The sequence below is a fragment of the Ovis canadensis genome, chromosome 10 (genome assembly GCF_042477335.2).
Source record: "Ovis canadensis isolate MfBH-ARS-UI-01 breed Bighorn chromosome 10, ARS-UI_OviCan_v2, whole genome shotgun sequence".
Classification (NCBI taxonomy): Eukaryota; Metazoa; Chordata; class Mammalia; order Artiodactyla; family Bovidae; genus Ovis; species Ovis canadensis.
This window is the reverse complement of record NC_091254.1, coordinates 99,827,340-99,850,168: the sequence shown is the minus strand read 5'-3', so window position 1 is coordinate 99,850,168 and position 22,829 is coordinate 99,827,340. Positions and strand designations below refer to the sequence as shown.

The 22,829-nt window shown below is 65.5% G+C and overlaps 1 protein-coding gene across 16 annotated transcripts in view; it reads right to left on the bottom strand.

Annotated features, from left to right (window-relative positions):
• Positions 1–22,829, bottom strand: part of MCF2L (MCF.2 cell line derived transforming sequence like) — a 91,378-nt gene that overhangs the window by 21,796 nt on the left and 46,753 nt on the right. For all 16 annotated transcript variants that reach the window (XM_069602037.1, XM_069602044.1, XM_069602043.1 and 13 more), the window contains 5 exons: positions 18,280–18,363; positions 17,748–17,862; positions 7,965–8,055; positions 2,005–2,124; positions 244–360 (listed from right to left, as the gene is read on the bottom strand). In XM_069602037.1, coding sequence (XP_069458138.1) covers positions 244–360; positions 2,005–2,124; positions 7,965–8,055; positions 17,748–17,862; positions 18,280–18,363 — 527 coding nt within the window. The remainder of the gene's footprint in view (positions 1–243; positions 361–2,004; positions 2,125–7,964; positions 8,056–17,747; positions 17,863–18,279; positions 18,364–22,829) is intronic.

Here is a 22,829-nt window from a genome sequence, read left to right as displayed (position 1 = left end):
TGGGCTCTGCACCTGCCTGGGGGCGATGCCAAGAGCCCAGCTGGAGCTTTTCTCTGTCCCCGGGCTCCTGAGCCCCAGAAAGCCACTGCCGGCAGGACTCGGGCTTCTCCCTCAGATGCCGAGGCCCACTGAGACCGTCGGCTCGTGCTCAGGGAGAAAGCTCGGGAAACGGCACCAGGTCCTTGGAGCAGGCAGAGGCCGCGCTGCTGGGCGGCCTGGGGCCATCGGGGGTGGGGAACTCACCGTGCGATGGCAGAGCCACCTGGAGTGGCAGTAGGCCAGCGTCCCGCCCAGGTCCTCCGTCAGCTGGGACTTGTCGATGTAGCCGTGTAGTTCTGGGACTGAGCTCAGCATTATGACCTGGGGGGACGAGACCACCCATAAGCAGAGTGCCCCGCAGACCCAGACGGACGGGCCTCCCAGCTCCCCCCACGGCAGGCAGGTGCGACGCTCCCTGGGCCTCGGCTCTCCCATCCATGAAATGGGCGCACAGTCCCAGCAGATGGCAGCCATCAGGATTAAGCAAAGCCCTGGACAGAGCTGGGCGCTCTGCTGACATAGGGCATCTGATGGGTGAGGGGGCCTGCGTGTTCATGGAGCCACACAGATTCCAAAGCTGCCGATCTGTCTGCATTCCTGCCAAAACCCAGCAGGCTGCATGGAGGCGGAGGCAGGCCCTGGGCATGGCCTCTGTGGAGAACAGGAGCCCGGGGGCTCTTCCCCCAGGAGGGTATTGTTTTCTGTCTTACTCTTGCCCTCTGAGGTCACTGCATCCGTGAGCTTTGGGTAAAAATACCACCTTTGCTTTGCAAACCGTCAGGCGCTGCCGCTGAGGTCCTGGAGGTTCAGCCCATATGCCACTCGACACCCCCTCGTGTTTTATTAAACACTGAGTCTGCTCCGGGTCAAGGGCCATCCGACACGCCCCGGGTCAACGCTGACTGTCTCCACGTGGGGGCGTGGGGGAGGGGACAGGGTGCCGCTGAGACCGCAGAGGACCACCCGCCCAGCCACCCGGGGACCCATGTTGAGACTCTTGACTGAGTTCTCAAGAACAGGCTTCGGTGCCAGCTTTCAGCAGAGACATCTGGTCTCCCTTCGATGTCCAGCAAGGCTGTTCGCCCAGAACACCCTGATTCACGCCAACAGGAGTGGAGACGGGTCGGTCAGCTATTCAAGGACTTAAGGCTCTTCTGTGATCTCTGTGTGCTCCGTGTCGACTGAAGCATGACGGAAAAGGCTGGAGCCCACCGGCCCTCTTAACGTTTTCTGCTCAGCGCTGGGTCAGCACAGGCCAGGGCACCACCACAGACCTACTGCAGCAGCAGCCCTCCCCGGGCAGCGCTTCCCGAGTTTTGAAGGGTGAACGAGACGGGCCAGGGAAGGGGCGCCGTGGGCGACGCGTCCTGTGAACCTGGCTTCTGAGAACTCGTGCGTTTGGTCCCACACGGCCGGGTGCAGGGCGACCACTGTACTCCGGGTGGAGACCCCTGCCCTCGGCGTCAGACACCGAGGCTTTCTGACGCTACCGAGATGGGCCCACCCACTTCCCTTCAAAGCCCGGGGCCTGCGCCCCGGCCCCTGGCCAGTGAAGGCCCTCTGTCCGCGCAGGAGAGCTGACCTCGGGGACGGTGGCCCACACTGGGGCGCTCAGGTTTCAAGAGTAGCCAGGCAGGTCCTGCGGCTGAGGTCACGAGGTGCCGGGCACAAGCCCCTGTGCTCCCTGGGTCCTCTGCCGGCAGCCCCACCCAGCCCTGCTCCAGGAACCTGACTGGGCGTGCCTGGCCTCCCCAAGGGAACGCAGCTTCCCGGGTGAGCAGCCGCTAAGGGGTCCACACAGCCTTGGCTTTCCAAGGACAGCTGGCAGCTGCCGGGGCTGCCCCATGCCAGCTGGAGTGAGGAGGTGAGTCAGGGTCCCGCTGCAGCCAGGGGGTCACTCACACCCACTTCCCTGCCCAGTGCCCTGGGCAGAGTGGGCGCTCCCCACGGGAGGTGGGCACTTACCGGCACCTTCATCTTAAAGTCATCTCTGTTGAACCTGAAGGCGAGGTCGGAGAGTGTCCTCTGGAAGAACCCGGTTGGCCGCAGGACCAGCACGAGCTGCAGGTTTGCAGGGAAGGACGCCTGCGGGGACACAGGCCGCGCTCTGTCTGGGGTCCACACGTCCTCAGCGGCCCGCGGCCCCACGGGGAGGGCTGGGTGCCTCCCACGCCAGCGCCAGCCCGGGGCGGAGCCGGGTAGACACCGCACTCGGAGCATCGCCGCCCCTCACGCAGGGGAACAGCCACACTGCTTGGAACAACTGTGTTCCATGGCTTGTGGTCTTAAAGGTCAAAAGCTCTGACCTTTGGGGGAACTATGCTCAATACCTTGTAATAACTTACAAAGGAAGAGAAGGTAAAAATATATATATTCATATATGTGCATAACTGAATCCCTTTGCTGCACATCTGAAGCTAATACGACGTTATAAATCAACTTCAACACAAACTTTAAAATAAAACAAAAAATCAGCCGCAGGAAGAGCTTTGGCCTCCCTTCTGGCTGAGTCACGCGTCCCCACACTCTTATCTTGGAGTCCAAGCCCCCAGCACCTCAGAATGGCTTCAGGGCCTTCAGAGGTGACCAAGTCAGGGTGAGGTCGTCAGGGTGGGCCCTGACCAGACACACCCCGTAAAGGTGACGTTTGGGTGTCAACACCCACAGAGGACGCGCGTGGGGCGGAAGCACATTGGGGGTGCTTCCACTGGCCGAGGGTCTCCAGAGGCCGTTGGGGGGCACAGACAGACCCCCTCGCAGCTGCAGAGGGTCCAGCCGGCTCAGACTCCCCATCCAGATGGGGAGACGGGAAGCCCTGTCTGAGCCCCACTGGGGTCCACGGTGTGTGTGAGGGTGGGCCCCAGGAACCAGGGCGTGGGGGCGCGAAGACAGACGCACACACACACACACCACAGAGAAAGGAGGAGAGGCGAGCTCACACCCGGGGCAGGCGCTCACACCCAGAAACCAGGGCATCACACACACACGACAGAGAGAGGAGGAGAAGCGAGCTCGGCCCTCACGACCGGGGCAGGCACTCACACCTGGGGCAGGCGCTCACACCCGGGGCAGGGGCTCACACCCAGGGCAGGCCCTCACACCCGGGGCAGGCCCTCACACACGGGCGTGATCTGACTCGCACGTGCACGTGAGCTGTGTGTGTGAGGCGTCTGGCCCCGGACGAGTTGCCGTCTGCACCTGGGCTCCCGTCGGCAATGGAGGCGGGGGATGGGTTAGTTTGGCAGAGAACGGTGCGCCATCCTCGCCAGGCCGGGCCGAGCTCCCCACCGCCCACAGCAGTCAAAGCCCAGCCCCAGGCTGAGGCTGTGACGGCTGCTTGGTCAGCCCAGGCCCGGTGCCCAGCCCACTGGCCTCTGTCTGAGAGCAAGCCCCTCTCATGAGAGGGAAGTGAGGAGAGGCCACGGGGCCGCCCCCGGCGCAGGGCAGGCGGGCAGTGCCCCTGGGCACAGACACGGCCAGCGTCCTGCGGCTCCTCTCCTGTCTCGCCCGGACCTGATGCTGCCCCGCTCTCCCACGTGGAAGCGCTGGGACCCTCCTGAGCCGTCCGCAGTCAGGGCGGCCTCCTGCCCAGGACATCCAGAGACGACCCCACCTGCCCACACACCTCGGGTCCTGAGCACGGCCCGCGGGGGCCCCGACCCCTGGGCCGCCCGATGTGGCTCACTCACACACCCTCCCTGGCCTCCTTGCCCAGGCCCCCGCTGGCACGTCAGGGGCGTCACAGAGGCCTGGGGTGGGCCCCGTATCTGAGGGCCCAGCCAGCGTGTCCCTGAGAGCCCTGTCTCTGGGAGCCCCTGACTCCCTGCAGCCTCCACGTCTCCCCAGGGGCACAGCCGCATCGTCCGGGCTCCAAACAAGACGTCTCTTCAGGCTGGACCTTACTGCCCCCTCCTTCTCAGACCCCTACATCCAAGCGCGAGCTCCCCTTGCCAGGGCTTGGTGGGGGTCCTGGCCCCTGCCCCGGGCCTCAGCCCCAACACTCACGCAGGGGCCGGACGTCTGCTCAGTGATGCTCTGCTCCACCTGGGAGGCCCCCGAACCCCACCTCCCCCAGGGCCCTCCTCTTCCTCCTCTGGAGGCTCTGCACGCCAGGACACCCTGCTGGTCACCCCCCACGACCCCGAGCCGTGCCTCCGGCCTGGCCACACTGACCTCCTGCCTGCCGGCCCCCCTCCTGTGATCCCCCTCCTGCGGCCCCAGGCATATCTGCCTCGCAGTTCCCAGTCACAGCCCTGGAGGGCAGGACTGCGTGGCCCCCGTGTCAGCCCCTGAGCAGCCCTACTGGGCACCGTGGGTAGGACCGCGTGGATCCCATGTCAGCCCTGGAGCAGCCCCGCTGGGCACCATGGGCAGGACCGCGTGGATCCTGTGTCAGCCCTGGAGCAGCCTCGCTGGGCACCATGGGCAGGACCACGTGGCCCCCGTGTCAGCCCCGGAGCAGGCCTGCTGGGCACCGTGAGCAGGACCGTGTGGATCCCGTGTCAGCCCCGGAGCAGCCCTACTGGGTGCCGTGGGCAGGACCGCGTGGACCCTGTGTCAGCCCTGGAGCAGCCCCGCTGGGCGCTGTGGCCAGGACCGCGTGGACCCTGTGTCAGCCCTGGAGCAGCCTCGCTGGGCACCATGGGCAGGACCACGTGGCCCCCGTGTCAGCCCCGGAGCAGCCCCACTGGGCGCCGTGAGCAGGACCGCGTAGATCCCGTGTCAGCCCCGGAGCAGGCCTGCTGGGCACCGTGAGCAGGACCGTGTGGATCCCGTGTCAGCCCCGGAACAGCCCTACTGGGTGCCGTGGGCAGGACCGCGTGGACCCTGTGTCAGCCCTGGAGCAGCCCCGCTGGGCGCTGTGGCCAGGACCGCGTGGACCCTGTGTCAGCCCCGGAGCAGCCCTACTGGGCGCCGTGGGCAGGACCACGTGGCCCCATGTCAGCCCCGGAGCAGGCCCGCTCAGAGCTGCAGTGGGCTCTGCCCTCGGTTGGGACACGGCAGGTCTGAGCTTAGGGACACTGGACTGTGGACCCTCCAATCTTGTTTTCCTTTCCAAGCCGAGCTGAAGGCATCCAAACAAGGAGAAAGAGCGCCCTGAAGGAGAGAACCTGCAGCTCACGAGATAGCGCGTAAGGCGGCTTAGAACAGCCCCGAATTTCGGCAGTTGCGTAAGCGCCCAGGCTCACTCGAGCGGCCGAAGTTGGCCGCCGGCAGCACAATGTGGCCGCCCAGGCTGGGGCCCCAGAGCCTGCAGGGGTCCCCTCGCGGGCTCCGGCCCAGGGGTCCCAGCAGATGCCAGGCGGTCTCTCCCCCAACCCCCTTGGATGAAGCACAGGCCAATGGGGCTGGCAGTCCGGACAGGTCTACGGCGGGAGATGGCATCAGCGGGCCACCTCTGCCCACACCCCGCGGAGCCAGGGAGGAGACGGACCGAGGCTGGCTCGGGGTGGGGGTGGGGGACAGGCGTCCTGGGAGCAGCAGGGCGGGGCCTGCAGTGTCCCCGCCCCCGTGGCTGCCCCGCCAGGCCAGGCGCCTGGTCACAGGGTCAGCCGCCTGCAGCCTGCTCGCCTACACGGCTCTTGCTTCCCCGTGTTCCCACAGCACCGCCCACCACACCAGGCACACATCAGTGTCTCAGTAAACGTGCTGAAAACATAAACAGGACTTCCGGCATTACTCGATCAGTGAATTCTTGTAAGAAAAAGCACTGGAGTTCAAAGAGAATTTCTGACAACTTTGCTGGAAAATGCTCTCTTCTGGGGTTTCCAAAGCAGTACTGGGGAACTGTAAGGCTTATAAAAAGAAACCTACGTTTTCACTGCGGTCAGAATCAGTGCAAAACTCAGTTAGGAGTCTCACAAAACAAAGCTTTAAAGATGCACCAGCTCTCTTCAGAAGTTCGCCTGGTTATCAGCTCGGTGAAGACGACCATGTTCCCACTCAGTCGCGGGAGAGTGCAGCCGATGGCCGGTCTGCCCCGGGCCATCCTGCTGGCTCGCTGGGGACCTCAGGGACTGTTATTAAAAGTGATTTGTCTGTTTCTTAGCAAACAGTCCTGCCTTTGATCAGCCTTGCTAACTAACCTGGAGTGGCTGATTAGCTGGAGAGGTATTTACAAGGCTCCTGTCGCGCCCAGGGCCCAGGATGGGTTGTTGGCTACACGAAGATGGACGGGGCTGGCCCTGACCTCAAGGGACCGCGGTGTGCAGAGAGGGAGGGTGCCCCGCCGGGAGGGGAGGCCAGGCCGGGCCTGAGCGAGAGCTGCTCTGGGGGGCGCTGGGGGCTGCGGAGGGCACAGTGGCAGCCACCCGCCCTCAGGGGAGGGCACCCCAGGGGCAGGGAATGGCATGGACGTGAGGTCTGGATGCCCATCCCCCTAAGAAGCGGCTGACTGATGGCCCTGCACACCAGTGCACGTCCGAGATGCACACCAGTGAGACACTCACGAAGAGGCCTGGGCAATCACTAGACCTGAGAATGTTAGTCTGACCGTGTAGCCTCTCAGCAGCAGCACACTCAGCTGGAGATTCACCTCACTGCCATCCAGCCTGGGACTGACTTGCTGATTCCAGAATCACCTCTAGGAAGTCCTCTGTCACCTGACCCACTGACTCTTACAGTTTAGTCCTTAAGCTGGCCGGGCAGGTGACACCCGTGTGCAAATCCACGTTAAGACTTAAAGGGATGAAAAGGGCACACTGGCTATCGGCTGGTGGTGGCACACAGTGCCCCGTGAGCTTCTGAGGACTCACAGGCAGGGGAGAGCGCAGGGGACCATCTATACACTGCACTGTCCTCTTCTGAAACACTCCTGAGCGTTTAGACCAGTCCAGGTAAGCGACAACATGGAGGGTGTGTGTGGTGGTGGGGGCCAGGGGCAGGGACGGCGGTGGGGGGAGGGAGACGACATGTCAAGAGGGGAAGGCTGGGCCGGCACCTGGGACAGGTGAGCACCAGGGCCTCCAGCAGTGAGCCTCGGGGCGGGGCCCGAGCACTGGGAGGAGTCAGATCTCCCGACCCCAGACCCCAGCCCAGCAGCCTCAAAGGGGCCAGCGCAGGACGAGAACAATGGCCTGGGGGCGGGTCACCCATGGGGTCAGGAGAGGGCAGCGTCCGGCCCGAGACCCCAGCACAGGCGCTCCGGGCCGCCCTGCCGCAGACAAGCACACTTTCCATCCTCTGCAGGGAGAAGCACTCCCCACTTCTCTACCCAGCTTGAGCGGGGGTGGAAGCCAGCGCCAAAAATAAGACCGGGCTCTCTGCTGACTGCACCGCCCTCTCCAGCTATCCCGCGGCCAAAAACAGTGCCCAGCGCCGCAGGGCAGCTGCTCTTCCACCCTGAAAGGCGGCCACGGTCTGCAGACTGGAGGGTCTCCATGTGGCCGCAAGGGCCACCAAGGACAGGATGACTGCCGAAAATCTGACCTGGTCATGAGACTGAAGAAGAAACAGCCCATTTGGAAGGAGAAAACAACACAGGAAAAGCTGGTCGACATAAGCCCATACCCATAGCCTGAAGGGGCCCTGCGACACACTCATCGCCCTCAAGAATGACCGCCCCGTAGCTCACTCAAGCGCTCGCACGCTCAGCGTCAGACACAAACCAGCAGGTGACACCGTTTCAAGTTATAACAGGGCCCCTGGGAGTTAACCCACGTGAGACTAGCTGCCCACAACAGCTGCACACAAGTACACGCACACACACGCACACACACACTTGGACACGCATGCACACATATGCACGTCACACACACACGTGCCCGAGCCGCTCGAGGAGCCCAGGGAGGTGTGCGCTGGCCCTGCCCAGCCCCAGCTGGCAGCCACTGCAGCCCCAGCCAGGACCCAAAGCGCCACTGGGCAGGAAAGGCCATGTCCCCCGCCCGGAGAAGGCATGGGGGCCCGGCAACAACACTGACACTTACCGCTATTCTCAGGATGGATGCCTTGACCGAGGTCCATCTGTCCTGCCTGCGGTCTATAACCAGGATGAACCCGATGCCAGCGTCCTGCAGGCTGAAACGAGAGGGCACGGTCAGCATGCACCCAGAGGTCCGGCCGTGGCTGTGGCGCGTCTCCGGGAAGAGCTCGGGGTGAACGGCCGCCCGAGACCCTCACACCGCTGCTGCTCCGCCCAGCACCGCGAGCAGGGGAGGACAGAGCCGCCTGCGGTGCTGCCCCGAGCTCACCAGGCACCTCCCTCACGGGGCTCGCTCCGACCGCGGTGGACAGATTGGCGCTGCGTTACTTCCCGCCCTGACACCAACCAGCTCGCAGGGCAGAGAGGCGGGCCAGGCTCCTCTGTCCCAGAGCCCAGCTGCTCCACTCGGAGCCCAGCAGCTTCCCCCGACGGGGACTCGCCAGTGAGCCTGTGACAGGGAGCCTGCGGCCCGGGTGTCACGTCAGCCCCAGCATCTGGTCCCCCGGGCTCATCCACGGTCTACAATCACTGTCGAGGCTGATGGCACAGCCGCAGCTTGGGGAGAGCCCCCCGCGGCGCCCGGTGGCTTGCGAGCACCCAATGGAGGCGGGAGACGAGAGGTGGCTTCTCGTGGCGGCAGCATCCGTGAGAGAGATGCTGAGGCTGGGAACGACAGCCCGTTCCGCTCAGCCCGACGCGCCTGAGTCACGGCCGACCCAGCGGCACTTCTGCGGGACGACCCGCCCCCAGCCCTGCCAGCCGGCGTGGGCAGCAGCGCCCGCCAGCCAATCCCGCGAAGGACTGAGAGCGCAGGCCCAGGCTCCAACTGGAGCGCTGACTGCCAAGTCTCTGCACGTATCTGCCACGGCTGCGTTTAAGTGAAAGCCAGGAACACATGGCATACATATAAATTACGTGCCCTGGCAGTACTCTGCCTGCTGCAAACGTTATGTAACACGGTGAGAGCTGAAACAGCCCAAACCCTCCCTGAATTCAGAGCGGGGACAGAGACACAGTCACACCTGTGTGGGTATGCACACCTGTGCCTGCACGCCTGTGAGGGTGTGTGCACGCCTGTGAGGGTGTGTGCACGCCTGTACGGGAGCAGGCACGCCTGTGAGGGTACGTGCACTCCTGTACAGGAGCAGGCACGCCTGTGAGGGTGTGCGCACGCCTGCACAGCAGCAGGCACGCCTGTGAGGGTGTGTGCACGTCTGTGAGGGTGTGCGCACGCCTGCACAGCAGCAGGCGTTCCTGCGTAGGTGTGTGCCCCTGTGCAGGTATGCACGCCTGTGTGGGTTAGGGTCCTCTGCTGAGACGGCCCATCCCCCAGTGGCCCCTCTCCTCTGGGGGGACTCACAGGCTGTCCCCTGGCGAGCAGCACATGCCACTTCTGCACAGCCTGTGTCTGCAGGGCCCCCCCTTCTGACTAGCTGCCCTGCGGCCCCGCTCCTCCTGGGCCCGCAATGTCTCCTCTGCGGCCCCTGTGCTGACGGCCTGTTCTGTTTAGAAACAGGCAGGGCGGGCTGCCTGGCCACGGGCGGGAGGACACGGCCCCGAGCCTCCACTCACCGCCTGCCTCACTCACACATCTCAGCCACCAACCACCGCCCAGTCCCTTGGGGTCTTTAACTCGCTCTGTGCGTTTGAATGCCAGATGGTAGAAACTCCGTGACATCAAAGCCTCCTGTTGCGCCTGCAACGCACACACCAGCATCATGAACGGCACCGGCAACAGACACAGCGGAGCGGCGAAGGCGCCTTTGAGAACAGCCGTTTCAGGTGGAAGTAAGGAACCCATGGGATTCACGGAAACCTGCCCCTGAGGGCGGGCCTGTAGGCCAGCAGGTGTTGAGCAGGCAGCTCACGTTCCTGGTTTAGGAAACACACAGACTCGAGCTCTGTGGTCACCTGGCCACTGCCCAGCAGGGGCTGGTGGGACGGCTCAAGGGACGGGCCCCTCCCACCCACAGGCCCGGCACTGAAGCTCAGACTATGTCTCTGTCAACCCTCGTAATGACCCAGAGGCAGCCGGAGTCACGGACGGAGGCTCAGACAGACAAATCATTTGCCTAGAGTCACACAGCTGGTGAGCACAGCCGGGACGCCCATGGTCTGGCTCCCTGTCCAGACCTCCCAGGCTGCGTCCACCCTGCAAGGTAAAGCAGCCCCTCCGTCCCGCCCACCTGGGACTGTGCGGCCAGGCAGGGTCCTCCCCTTCAGGGAGCCCAGCCCCAGAAGCAGATGGCAAAGAGGCCCCACCCCAGGACCCGGCTTGACGCCACAAGTGGGCTCTCCCAGCCCCGTCTCGTCTCCACCACGGCTCCACCGCCAGACGCAGCAGGAGGCGCCTCACGTGAGGACCAGGGGGCCCCCCACGGCCCCTTCCACCCCCAGGACTGCAGCCCCAGAGCCAGGCCACATCCCGCCCCCAGGAGCCTGGGCCCAGCCCCCGAGGCCCATCCACCACCCTGTGCGCACAGGAGGGCCCGTCTGTGACCTCACACGCCCAGGGGAGAGGGCGGGCGGCCTATGCTTGGTCATGGCAAAGCCGGGTCCCCCAGGGTCCCTGTGCACCAGGCCTGGGGTGGACTGTGCTGAAGGCGGCGGACAAGGAAACCAGAGCAAATAACCGGAAAGCTGCAGCCACACAGACGAGCCCCCGGACCCAGGCACACGCGGGCGTGTGCACACACAGATGTAACCTGCAGCCTGCTGACGGCTGCCAGAAGGGGCTGCCGAGTGAGGCTGATGAGCCACTTTTGGCCCAAACAGTCCAACAGGCAGAGCAGTCTCGAAGACTCTGGCTCTGGGAGCCACGTGTGCAGGGGAGTCCTCTCCAGCACCCCAGGCCTGCTAACTCCTCAGGGGGCCTGGGCACGGCCAGCTCTGCTCTGACCCTCGCGGCTGAGCAGTCCGAGGGCGGCCTCGAGACCAGGCCTGAGGTCCCCGCGTCTCCCCGCCCAGCTCCGGGCCCTGTTCTCACTCCTGACGCATCACGGGGCAGGGTCGGGCGGAGCCTCGGAGCCTCTGGTCCCCGCCTGGCCTCATCCCCGACCACAGGGCTCACGGTGGGCCCTGACCCGGGGCCACGTGGACCGGGCCTGCTCTGCCTGGCGCTGGGGCAGGGAAGCAAGCCCAGCAGGGGGGCTGGGGGGCCTAGAGGGCCCTTTCAGGAGGGGCTGACAGGAGATGTGGGCAGGTTGGCGTCTGTCCCAGATCAGGCCTGGCAGGTGCGGACAGGCGTCGGGGAAGTGGGTCCCCAGGGCCCGTGGGAGGGAAGCTCTGGCCTCCCAGAGAGGCCCTGGAGGAGCAGATGGGCCCTGGGGGCGGGGTCAGCCCGGGGTGGGGAGGGGATGGGGCCAGGCCAGGTGGCAGGGGGCAGGCGGGGGAGGGAGTGGATGGGGAGGGGATGTTGCCAGGCGGGGCGGGGTTTGGGGTGGGTGAGGACCACTCGTAGGCCCCCCTCCCCCGACCACACTGCTTTGCCCGTCTCCCTCTCCATCCCACCTTTGCACAGGGTCTGGGAGGCTGTGAACGTCACAGAGACATGGCTGGGCCCACGCACTGGGCCTGTGCTCGCCTGCCGGGTCTGGGCGCGGGGCCACGGGGCAGGGCCACAGCGCTCAGGCCCAGCCCTGATTCCGGCCGCCGCTCCTCCGTCCTCCCAACTCAAAGCTGCCCTGTTAGGCACGGCTCCTGCAGCAGGGTCCCTTCCCGCTGGTCAGCTTGCCAGAGCTCAACAGCAAGGAAAGCCTCAGACCTTCCACAAAGCTCCCCACGTGCTGACAGCGCCGCACCCGCCCTCAGGCTCCACGGCCGCCAGGGCCATTCGCGCGCTGGGCACAGCAGGACGGGGCAGGCGTCCCGGGCACGCAGATGGCCACGAGCCCCCACTGCCCAGCGGGCACCCTGCTTCGTGCTCAGCCGTGTCCAACTCTGAGAGCCCAGGGACTGCAGCTCGCCAGGCTCCCCCGTCCACGGGCGTCTCCAGGCTCGACTGCCGGGGTGGGTGGCCATTTCCTGCTCCAGGGGGGGTCTTCCCCACCCAGGGATCAAACCCAGGTCTCCTGCGCTGCAGGCAAATTCTTTACCATCTGAGCCGCCAGCTAGGGGAGAAGCCCCACCGAGCCCATAGATTCCGTAATCACATTAAACACACACTCTGGGCCACCGCTCTGGAACCGGAGTGACCGCTCCCCCGAGGGCGTAAGCCCGGTGCCCCTCGGGAAGCCAGAGTCCCGTGAGGACCCTCCGGGATCTGTGGTACCTGTTTTGCGCGCAGGCTCCAGGTCGGGGCTGGCCCGTCCGCCTGCACCCTCTGAGTGGGTCCTGGGCCCGGCCAAGGTCCTCGCTGAAGCTGCTCAGGCACCTCCCTCCTCCCGGAGCTGGAACCCCAGCCGAGGCAGCCTGGGGGTCCACAGCCTCACTGTGTGCACAGGCTGGTCGGTCAGCCTGGGCTCCCCAGGGAGGGGCTCCCCACACCCCTCAGGGCGGCGCAGGGCGAGCCCCCTCCTCCGGCTGGGTCCTGTCCTCCTCCCGCGGGTGAAGGGCAGGGCCGGCCGCCCTGAGCTGGACACCAGCACATCACAGCTGCACATCCCCCGGGTAGGGACAGCCCACGCTGAACCGCCCGATACGGCAGCCCCAGGCCCCTGGGAACTGAAGGACGGCCAGCCCAGGCCGGGAACTGAACTTTTATGATATTTAACTTTAATTTTTCAAATTAAATGACACTGGACGGCAGTGACAGAAAAAAAGATGACAAGCAAGCAAGCAGTCTGAGACGGGTGGCCTCAGGCTCCCCAGGAGAATGAGACCGGGAGGACGGAGAGACAGAACCCGTGGGAAGAGGCTGCCCCGTGGGGAGGGGACCCTGAGCTTCAGACACACGGGCCAACGGGCTGGGGCCGGCCGCGGACGGCAGTGAGAACGGTCTTCACTTGCTTCTTTCGTGAGCCCGAGGGCCTGAGGGCAGCTACAGCAGAGCTCCCCACCTGCCAGGTGGCAGGAAGCCGAGGGCGGCCCCGGCTGGGGCTCACTGCCCGGTCCATCCACACCAGCGGCAGGAAGGGGCTAGGCACGTGTGTGCAGTCTGGTTTCAGGAGATGTGCACGGGGGCGCAGCCGACGCTCCCTGTGGGTCCCTGTGGGGAGAGTGAGAGCCACTGCCTGCCTACAGACGTCTGGGGCGTTCAGGACACGCTCACACATTTTCTGTCTTTATGTGCAACAGTCGACCGAAAATTCACGTGGACGTCGCAGCCAGAGCAAGAGCGAGGTGCTGCCAGGGGCCGCAGGCCGCACGGTCTACAGCTTAGCGAGCTCTACGGGGCGGCCCAGCGGGCACATGGGGTTGGGAGCAGCCTGGCTGCACACCTCTGCAGGAGGCGGGGCCCGAGCACGGGGCTGGAGCTTAAGAGCAGCACTCAAACCCTGCTCCTTCCGCAGGTGCCCTGCATTTCTGTCATGCAGCCCACAGAAACTGCGTGTGGGGACACGCGTGCACGAGTGCGGTCTGCATGCTCGTGTGTGGGGTGCACGCACAGGTGCGCCATAAACACTCACTCCTACGCGTGTACGAGCACACGTGTGTGTGGTGTGTGATGCATGCCCGTGTGTGCACGTGTGTGTGAGTGCACACACACCTGTGTGTGCCTGTGGTGAGTACACACACACACGTGCCTATGTGTGCACACGTGTGGTGAGGACATGTTCGCCCGTGTGCACACACATGTGGTGCGTGTACACCCCTGTACCCGTGTGTACACACGTGGTGAGTGTGTACACCTCTAACTGTGCACGTGGTGAGCACATGTTCGCCTGTGTGCACACACATGTGGTGTGTGCATGCACCCCTGTACCTGTGTGTACACGCGTGGTGAGCGTGTGTACACCTCTATCTGTGCGTGTGGTGAGCACATGTTCGCCTGTGTGTACACACATTTGGTGCGTGTGTACACCCCTGTACCCGTGTGTACACGTGGTGAGCGTGTGTACACCTCTATCCGTGCACGTGGTGAGCACATGTTCGCCTGTGTGCACACACATGTGGTGCGTGCGTGCACCCCTGTACCTGTGTGTACACACGTGTGGCGAGCACACGTACGCCTGTGTGGGGGTGACCTGTACGCGTGCACCTCTCCTCGGGGTGAACGTGGCCCATCACGAAAACCCCCTGGGCGAGGCTCCTCTGTCTCCAGCAGTGGGGTGATCTGAGCTGGGTCCGCAGAAAGTCCGCATCCTTATTGGCCTCAAGTCATCTGGGACCCAGGCCTGTGGTCCCCAGGCTGGGGAGGGGCAGCAGGTGTGCGGGAAGGTGACCCTCCGATGTTATCTTCCAAACGTGATGGGCAGGTATTGGGGGCCCCCAGGGATCCTGCAGGGCGGCTAAGTGGGTCCTTCTGTGACCCTACATGTGAGTGTGCACGTGTGTGCCTGTGTGTGTCTGCACGGGTGTGCACCTGTACCCACAGGGAGGCCTCCGGTGACCACCTTCACTGGGAGGGGGTCAGCTTTTGCCGCAAGGAGGGAGGGAGGGGGGAGGGGCGTTTTCCAGGAGACCAGGAACAGGTTTCCTGTTCTGGTGTGTCTGCTGTGTCCGGGTGAGGCCTGCTGGCAGCCAAGAGTTTCAGAATGACCCGCGACCGTGAGCCAGACACAGCGGCCTGAGCTGGCTGTGCTGACCCCGCGTGAGATGGCAGAGCTAGGAGCAGAGGACCAAGGGAAGCTTGTTTGGTGAGCGTGGGGTCCGTGTCTGGGAAGCCGGGGGCTCGTCCACTGGACCTGCGTGGACTGTAGAGCCTGTCTGGTTGCAGATTGCCCCCGGCCTGCCTGGAGTCGGTGCCGCCTGGGGTTTCTAAAGGCGCCCCCTCCCCAGCCTCCGGACTCCCTGGTTTAGGAGACCGCAGTACCGGCCGCGGCCACCAGGTGGCAGCCCACCCCCCCCCCAGGTCCCACACGTGGGAGGCGCCGCGGGCAGCGTCCCTTCCCTGCTTTACTGGGGGGACACCGAGTGTCTCCCCCACCTTTAAAGGTGCACCGAACCTTCCAGAAACGCAGCTGCGTGTGAGCTGACAGGTGGCAGCACTTCGGCTTCCCTCACTCAGGGCCGATCCCCACCACGCCCCAGGAACCGCCCCGAAAGCACTGGGGGGCAGGTGGAGGGCAGGTGGGGGGCAGGGCTCGGCGGGCGGGCCCCCCAGACCTCCGCCTGCTGGACGGCCTTTCAGGCAGCCCCTCCCCCGCTGGCCCCTCACGCAGCTGAGGAAAGACCAGTCGGTCCCAACGTGGGGTTTCACCAGATCCCCGCTACACCCTGCACCCTGAAGAAGGGACTGCGAGCGGAGCGTGCGTGACCATCACAACCACAGGTCCGCCTAGACGCGGAGCCGCGGGCCTGGGCCTCATGCACGTCCACACACCACGCCCCCAGGGGCGCAGTCACACACGGCCCCTCCTCAGCTTCAACGGGAAGCATGAGCCGGGCTTGCAGCGACCGCGCGGACGACCCTGGAGGTGAGGGGAGGGAGGCTCCGCCCTGCTGGGGTGAGAACTCCTCAAAAGGGGGAGAGACGAAGGTGCCAGTCCGCCTGAAGGGACGAAGGGGCGGCAGGGGTGCTGCCGTGAGGGACGGGGCGGGGCCCGCCCCCAGGCCTAAGCTGGCCTCACTCTCGTCAATGAAGCCTGTCTGAATAGCAGACTCTCACCGAGGAGCCGCTGTCTGAACTGCGTGCGGGGCAGACACAGACCAACTCCGAGTGCCGGCGAATGGGGACAGCCTGGGTGAGCCCGCGAAGCTGGGCCGCCGGTGGACTGGGGCCTGGGGGTGGGGGGCGTAACGGAAAGCCCCCCACAGGAGGGGGCCTGCACTCGAGAAGGAGCCACCCACGCCGAGGGCGCGAGAGCCAGGGCCCCGAGGCCAGGAGGCCTGAGGGTCAGCAGCACCCGCCAGGGTGGTGACCCAGGGAGGGGAAACCAAGAAGGTGGGGGGTTGGCCTGCTGTGCCCAGAGAAGGCTCACCTCTGCCCTGCCAGAAAGAAAGGGACCTCTGCCCTTTCCACACCTGGGAGTGACCCGAAACCTGAGATTCCCGCAAAGGCAGGGAAGGTCGCCCCAGAGAACCATCTTAGGGGCAGTGGGAGGTCACAGAAGCCCCCATGGCCCCTGGCTCAGCCAGCGCGGAGAGACCACCGCAGTCTAGGGCCCACCACCGCCTCGGCCGGGGCTGGGGAGCCAGAGACGGCTTGTGGCCACTTCCGGCCTCAGGACTCCAGGCCGCACGCCCCTGCACGGGGGCGCGAGGCGGACGGCCAGGGGACGGGGTTGCAACGCGGCGGCCAGGGCTCTCCAGCGCCAGGAGGAGCACACAGCCCACCTGCCTTCGTGGACACCTGCTAAGTCTCTGACTCCCCCGCCGACGGCCCAGGGAGGAGGAGCGGGCGCTTGGCTGGCTCCACGCAGGGACCCAACACGGGTGTGGGCGACATCTCCACCCAGGGCAGGCAGCACCACGCTTGGCTCCCAGGTGAAGGACTGAGAACAAGGACTGAGACCCTCCCGAGGCAGCGTCCACACGGGCCTCACTGCGCTGCGAGCTCCACTGCCCACCCTGGGACGGACCTGGGGTTCACAGGCAATGGTGGGGGACAAGCCACAGGGGACGAGGGTCCCCGGGGGAGCACAGGAGTGGCGTCACAGGGGGCTGAGGGCCACGCTCCTCCTGGACACGGAGCGTCCACCCCTGGAGACATCACGGAGGGGAGCTTGCCGAGCTGGCCAGAAGCCCACCCTCCGGAGAACCAACGAGACCACTGGGGCCCACGGTCAGCAGCCCACAGCCAGCCGTCTCCCTGTTAAAATCCTGGGCTCCCTGAAACCAGTGTAGCCGCTCTTCCTTTCACTGGCCTGTCCCCGGCGTCCCATCCCCAGGGCCGGGTGGCTTTTCCATGTCCCCCTGCTGGGAAGCCAAGAGCCATACTCACCGTCCCGGGCCCCCACCCCAAACACCGCGCGGTGCCACTCCACACGGGCAGCCCCACCTCCTGCCCTCCCCAGACCCTTGAACACACTCAAGCAACGTCACCCTGAGGTCCAGGGCCCTCGTCCATGGGACAGGAGCAACACCTGCCTTCCTGCCTGGAAATCCAAGGGTGATGATAAACGAGAGGCAGGACAGCTGGCCTCCACGAAGTCCCTCACGGCTTGCCCGAGGGCCCTAAGGAAGACCGGTCACTCCCAGGACAGTGGCTGGATCACCCACCTCAGCTTGGCTGCTCAGAGCCTGGCCCAGCAAGTCGGGTCCACAGAAAGAGGGGACGGCGTCCACAGGCCCCCACCCCACCCCGTGGTGCCCTCTAGGCCCTTCTGCCAAGTGACCCTCACCTCCCACGGCCCGCGGAAGGGCTCTTCCATCCTAACACCCCCACCCACGCTGCGCGGTGAGGCGCCAACGCTGACCAGGTCCTGGCAGTCACACCTGCTGTTCGGCCAGCCTCCAAGATTAGACCAGCTCATCACGATGTGACCTGGAAGCTGGCCGAGGGGGCATGCTGACCGCACCCTCGGGGCAAGCCTGCCCTGCACTCACCTCCCCCTCGGGCACTTTGAAAAAGAGAAACATCAGCCGCCAGGCCACTCCCCGCAGCCCAGCGGGTTGGCTGGAGCAGGAGGTCCACACCTCACCCGTCCAAGGCGGGGCACCGGGGCACCGCTGCATCCGCCCCTGGCCCCCTGGGCGTGGAGGAGTCTCTGCACCCCTCGGATGAAGGATCGGGGCCCTCGCGCACCTGGGGATGCTGGTGAGGTAGGTCATGACATTCTGGAAGTCCTGGTCCGGGACGTCGCTGAAAGCCGGGTAGTCGGGAAAGGTGATGACCGGGCTGCCGTCCTGGCCCCGCCCGCCTGGGGAGAGCGCAGGGCAGCAGTCGGCATCCCTGGGGCCTCAGGGGCGGATGGCCCCAGATCCCACCGCGGGGCCACGGAGCCCCAGCGCCCCTGCGCCCCGCCCCGCCCCGCAGGATCACAGAGCCCCCGCCCCCACCCCGCCCCGCCCCCGGCCCCTCCCCCGCCCCTCCCCCGCCCCTCCCCCCCGCCGCCCCTCCGCCCCGCCGCCTCATCCCCCACCCCTGCCCCTGCACCCCGCCCACTCCCGAGTCCCGCCCCCTGCACCTAGCCCCACCCACGCCCCGTGCCCGCCCACCACACCCAGTCCCGCCCACGAGCCCGGCCCCGCCCACGTCCCCACGCCCCTTAGCTCCGCCCACGTCCCTGAGCCCCGCCCCTGGGCCGCGCCCCGCCCCGCCGGGCCTGGGCACTCACCTGACAAGTAAGCGAAGCGCTTCTGCAGCTGGTCCCGGATGTCGGCGGCACAGAGCGGGCTGATGTCGTGGTGCATGATCTCATCTGCGGGAGGGCAGAGCAGACGGACACGCAGTCACCGGGGACCGCCCCCCGCGCCTCGGCTGGATCAGCCCCACCGCGGACATCGAGGGGACCAGCGCTCGCGGGCCCGACAAGGGGGCTCCGCTTTCCTGTATAGAAACCCTTGTTTCTCAGCGCACAGAGAGCTGTGTGCGGAGTGAGTCATCAATATTTAACGTGTGATGTGCGTCAGAGGCACGCAGAAAGGCGCAGGGATGGACACAGAGGGACAAAGGGACAGAGAGGGGCGGGCAGGCAGAAGGGAGGCCGGGGGTGCAGAGCAGGGCCGGGGCTGAGGACGGCCCCCCGGACAGCTGCTCAGGGAGCCGGCCGCTTTGGTCTGCAAGCGCACAGCCATGTCCTGGAAGTGGCCTAGGCCATCCCCGGGGCCCTCACCTGCTGTCTACACAAGGACTCGCTGGTCAGAATGGAAACCTGCACCGAAGTGGGTCCAGACACACACACCTGGCGCCTCACCCCTGCCAGACACTGACCCTGAGCAGGGCTCCGAGCCCCTCCACAGCCTGACGCCGACGCCTGCAAGTCCTAGACCAGGCCGGCAGCGCCCCAGTCACAGCCTGGAGGCATCGGCCAGAAACAAAGGATTAGCAAGACTCCTGGGAACACAGACACCGACAGGGGCCTGTGAGGTGCTGGGGCGTCGGTGGGCGGGGCCAGGGTGCTGGGCCCACAGGACCTGCATCTTAGCGCTTCCTGCCTGCTACCGCAGGACTGACATCCCGCGTTTGGTGTCTGAAGGCCTGGGTGTCCTGGAGATTTCTCTACAGGCACTCACGACTCACGCTGGTCACTGGCAAATGGCTAAAGTCTATACCCGGATTAAGACACAGGCCCCTCACAGGCTGGAGATTTGGGCCACCGAGGCCTGGGAGAGAGCTCCACGGAGGGAGCGAAACGCCCTCCGCCCTCCGCGTGGCCGAGCCTCCACCCCGCAGTCAGGCACGCGGGAGCAGGTGCTGTGTTAGATGCACGGCAAGTCCCAGAACCCGGCTGTTGTCCGTGGACCTGCCGCCCCCACACCGGCTGCCCTGTGAGTCTGCCTGGTGCAGACGAGGAGGGGGTGGGGCCATGCCCCTGGCCCGCTGGGCCCACAGAGCGGGCAGCACTCCGGGTCTGGGACTGAGCGGGGGTTCACGCCCATCACACTCAGGGCCAGGGCTCTGGCAGTCGGCCCACGGCAGCTCGGGGCGATGCAGGCCTCCCTGTGCACGGAAACCTCTCAGCTCTGCTTCTTTTGTGGGAGAAAAACAGCTGGAAATGATTGTGCCAAGAGAACGTGAAGTGTTTCTAATTCCAGACGTGGTGGATCACCGCCGTTACATTGCGTTTGTTTGGAACACGCGTCGGGTGTGAGACACGCAGCTGCGAGGAGGCTGGGAGGCCAGATTTCACGCTGCCCACACTGTCTGTCCAGCATGGACCCTGGGCTCCTCGAGGTCAGCTTCCGCTGCCCAGGGCAAGCATGTCAGGGAGATGTTCCCCTGGGCAGCAGTTCAGGTTTCAAAGCAGGGTGGCCTGCACGGTCCATTCAGACAAACAGACACGACTCCTCCACATTCGGTGGCTGCTGGCTGCCCCGCAGAGAGCGGAGAATCCCCAAGCAGTTTCCAGCCACCTCGAGGCCCGCGGTGTGTGTCACGTGGCCCCCCGTGGACAGTGGGTGCTGGGGGGAGACACTCACTTCTTTAACCTGCACTCGAGGGGCCGAGGCTGGTTGAGAAGGAAGTGAGCTGCCCGCCTGCCCCTTCTGTGGTCTGGGACGGGAAGTGGGGTTGCCCCGCCCACTAGCTCAGGGTCAGGGTCAGGGGCAGGGGCCACCCAGCTCTTCCACAGACCCACTCTGTGTCTGCACAGAGCCTCAGTTAACCACCGAGCCCAGCCTTCCTGTGGCCCAAACGTGCACGGAAACTCCAGGCTGTGACCCGTCAAGGGCCCTTTGAGGCGGGAGGGGTGCAGGGGGGAGCCCGGGAGGGGCTGGGCACCTGGGGTGGGAGGGGGTGCTCAGGGCCCCGGGCCACAGAGCCCGCTGCCCGGTCAGGGGACAGTGGGAATGGCCCCTTGCTGAGCTCACGGCTCAGCCGTCCGGAGACCCAGCTCAGCTGTACACAAGGACAAAGGGGAAGGACCACCCCCCCACCCCTTCCCGCACTGGAATCTCTGCCCACAGAGCCGTCCCCCGAGTTCCGCTTGGTCTGGGCAGCATCAGAGAGTCAGTGGCGGGTGGGGGGGGGGGCACTCTTTCATCTTTACACCGCTTCATCTTAACACAATCAGACTCCGGCAGCAAACTTCCTTCCTTTGGCAAACTGACTCTCTTTAGGACGAGGATTTCGTAACACGTCGTGGGCAGCCTCTGGCCCGTCCTGTCTTCAGGAAGGGCCTCTGAGTACCTGCGTGTTTGCTGCCCCACTTGGGGCAGGGAACACATACGGGGCGGGGCTGGCGGGACGAAGAGTGAACCCTGTAACCCTGGAAACCCACCCCAGGTGGTGGTCGCCAGGGTCAAAGGGGCCTGGCGTTCAGCTTTGGGGGCCGGCTCCTGCCTCGCCGGTGACCTTGCACCTTGCTGCGAGGAGACAGGAGGCTGAGCAGGGCTCCTGAGAAGGGGTCCGAAGCTGGCCAGAGGCCCTAGGCTCCGAAGTCCACTAAGTCCATCATGAGCTGATTCGCTTCCTTGTTTACATCGGGTTGAACGTCCACACCCAAGGCTTCCGTTTGTTTTCTATCAAAATACATCCACGATGCCCTTTCAGAGTCCAAGGTGGAGGGTCCGTGGGGCTTCCACCTGCTCACTCGGGTGGGAGTCCCAGCTCACCAGGACCCCCCACCCCCCAGGAAGGCAGGGAGGAGTGTGCCTGGGGCTTCGAACAGCTCCGGCCTGGCCCTCGGCCAGGGTGGGCCAGGTCAGCTCCCCAAGTGTCCGGTCCAGCAAGAGTGACGTCTCCGTGGCGACCTGTGGTCTGACCCGTGGCTCTGGGGTTAGCCCTCCGGGATGCTGGAGGCCTAGAGCCACCGGGGCTGAGTATGCTCTCACAGCCCAGCCCGGGCATTTTTAAGGAGTTACTTGTCCCTGGATTAGGCACAGACAGTTCCCATCACGTACGATGCATCATTAACTCGGGGCACCAACAGTCTCCCGATTTCCTGATCTCAGAAAGTGAATCCTCACGTATTTTAAAATAAAAGGCCCCATATGAGAAGGTGCTCGACCAAACTTGTCCTCAGGGAAGGGCAAGCATGTGCAGGTTTGAAAACCAAAGGGCAGAGACCAACGAGGATTCGAACGTCAGTGCCCCAAGTGACCGGGAAGCAGGCTGCGGGCCCTGAAGGCGCTGCGTGTGGCTGAGAAGCCGGCGAGGCGGCGGGGGAGCCGACATGAGGGAGAGATGCAGGAGAGCCTTGAAGGGCTGGCGGCCTGCTGGCCGCACTTCAGGGAAACATGCATCTTTGGATGAAGCAGGACATCCAGCTCTGAACTTATTCTCACGGACAGATAGCGAGAGCAATGGAGGCCACAGAGAGGCTCTGGGAGCTCCAGCCATGCGGTGCCAGGGCTCCGAGGGAGCGTGTCGGGGGCTGGTCTCGCCTGCCCGGCCGCAGCCCAGAGGGGACATGAGCGGCGGGCAGGCCCTCTTTGCAGAGCTCCGAGGGAGGCCTCCCCGGCGAGGCCTCCTGGGGAGGGGTCCTGATGAAGCAGGTCCAGACCTGGGGGTGGGGCGGGCCCCAGAAGGAGGCTTGGTGGCCGCGATGGGCCAGTGTAAACACACCGCACTGAGTGCCCCGCCTGGGTGGGACGGACGGGGTGGTTCACACACACCCGCCAGGCCTGTGACCGCCCAGCGAGGAGCGGGGCGGCGGGCAGGCCAGGCACACAGGGGCGGGAGGCCCAGGGCGGCTTGGGGGCCTCGGGCGTGGGGTCCACACGGAGTCTGGGTGCCAGGTCTCTGCGGACCTTTCATCACCAACAAACGCGGCTCCTCCTGGGGACCCCGCTCCTGCCCAGCCCTCGGGTGCAGCTCCTGAGCCCAGCCGGCCCGCCAGGCAGGGCACCACACGCAGGGACCCCCGGTCACAGTCACAGCGGGCAGAGCCCGTCGGGCCGCACGAGCCAGGCCCCTCTCCTGGGCTCTCGCTGCCCCTCCAGCGGCCGGACGCCCGCCTCCACCCCGGGCCTGAGGCTCGGTCCTCGCCCAAACGTTCCGTCCTCCTCCAGGCGCCCGGGCCTGCGGCGCCTGCCTGATGAGTAGAGGCCACCACCTAAACTCACGCCCACCGGCCCGAGCCCCGGGGCCAGCACACACCGGAGACGGGAAAGACAGAGACGATGAGAAAGGCGTGGGGAGACCCAGAGAACACGCGGAGGAGAGCAACAGCGGGAGGGAAGCGGGGTGACCTGTCCGCAGACGGCAGACTGCAGGCGTGAGTAC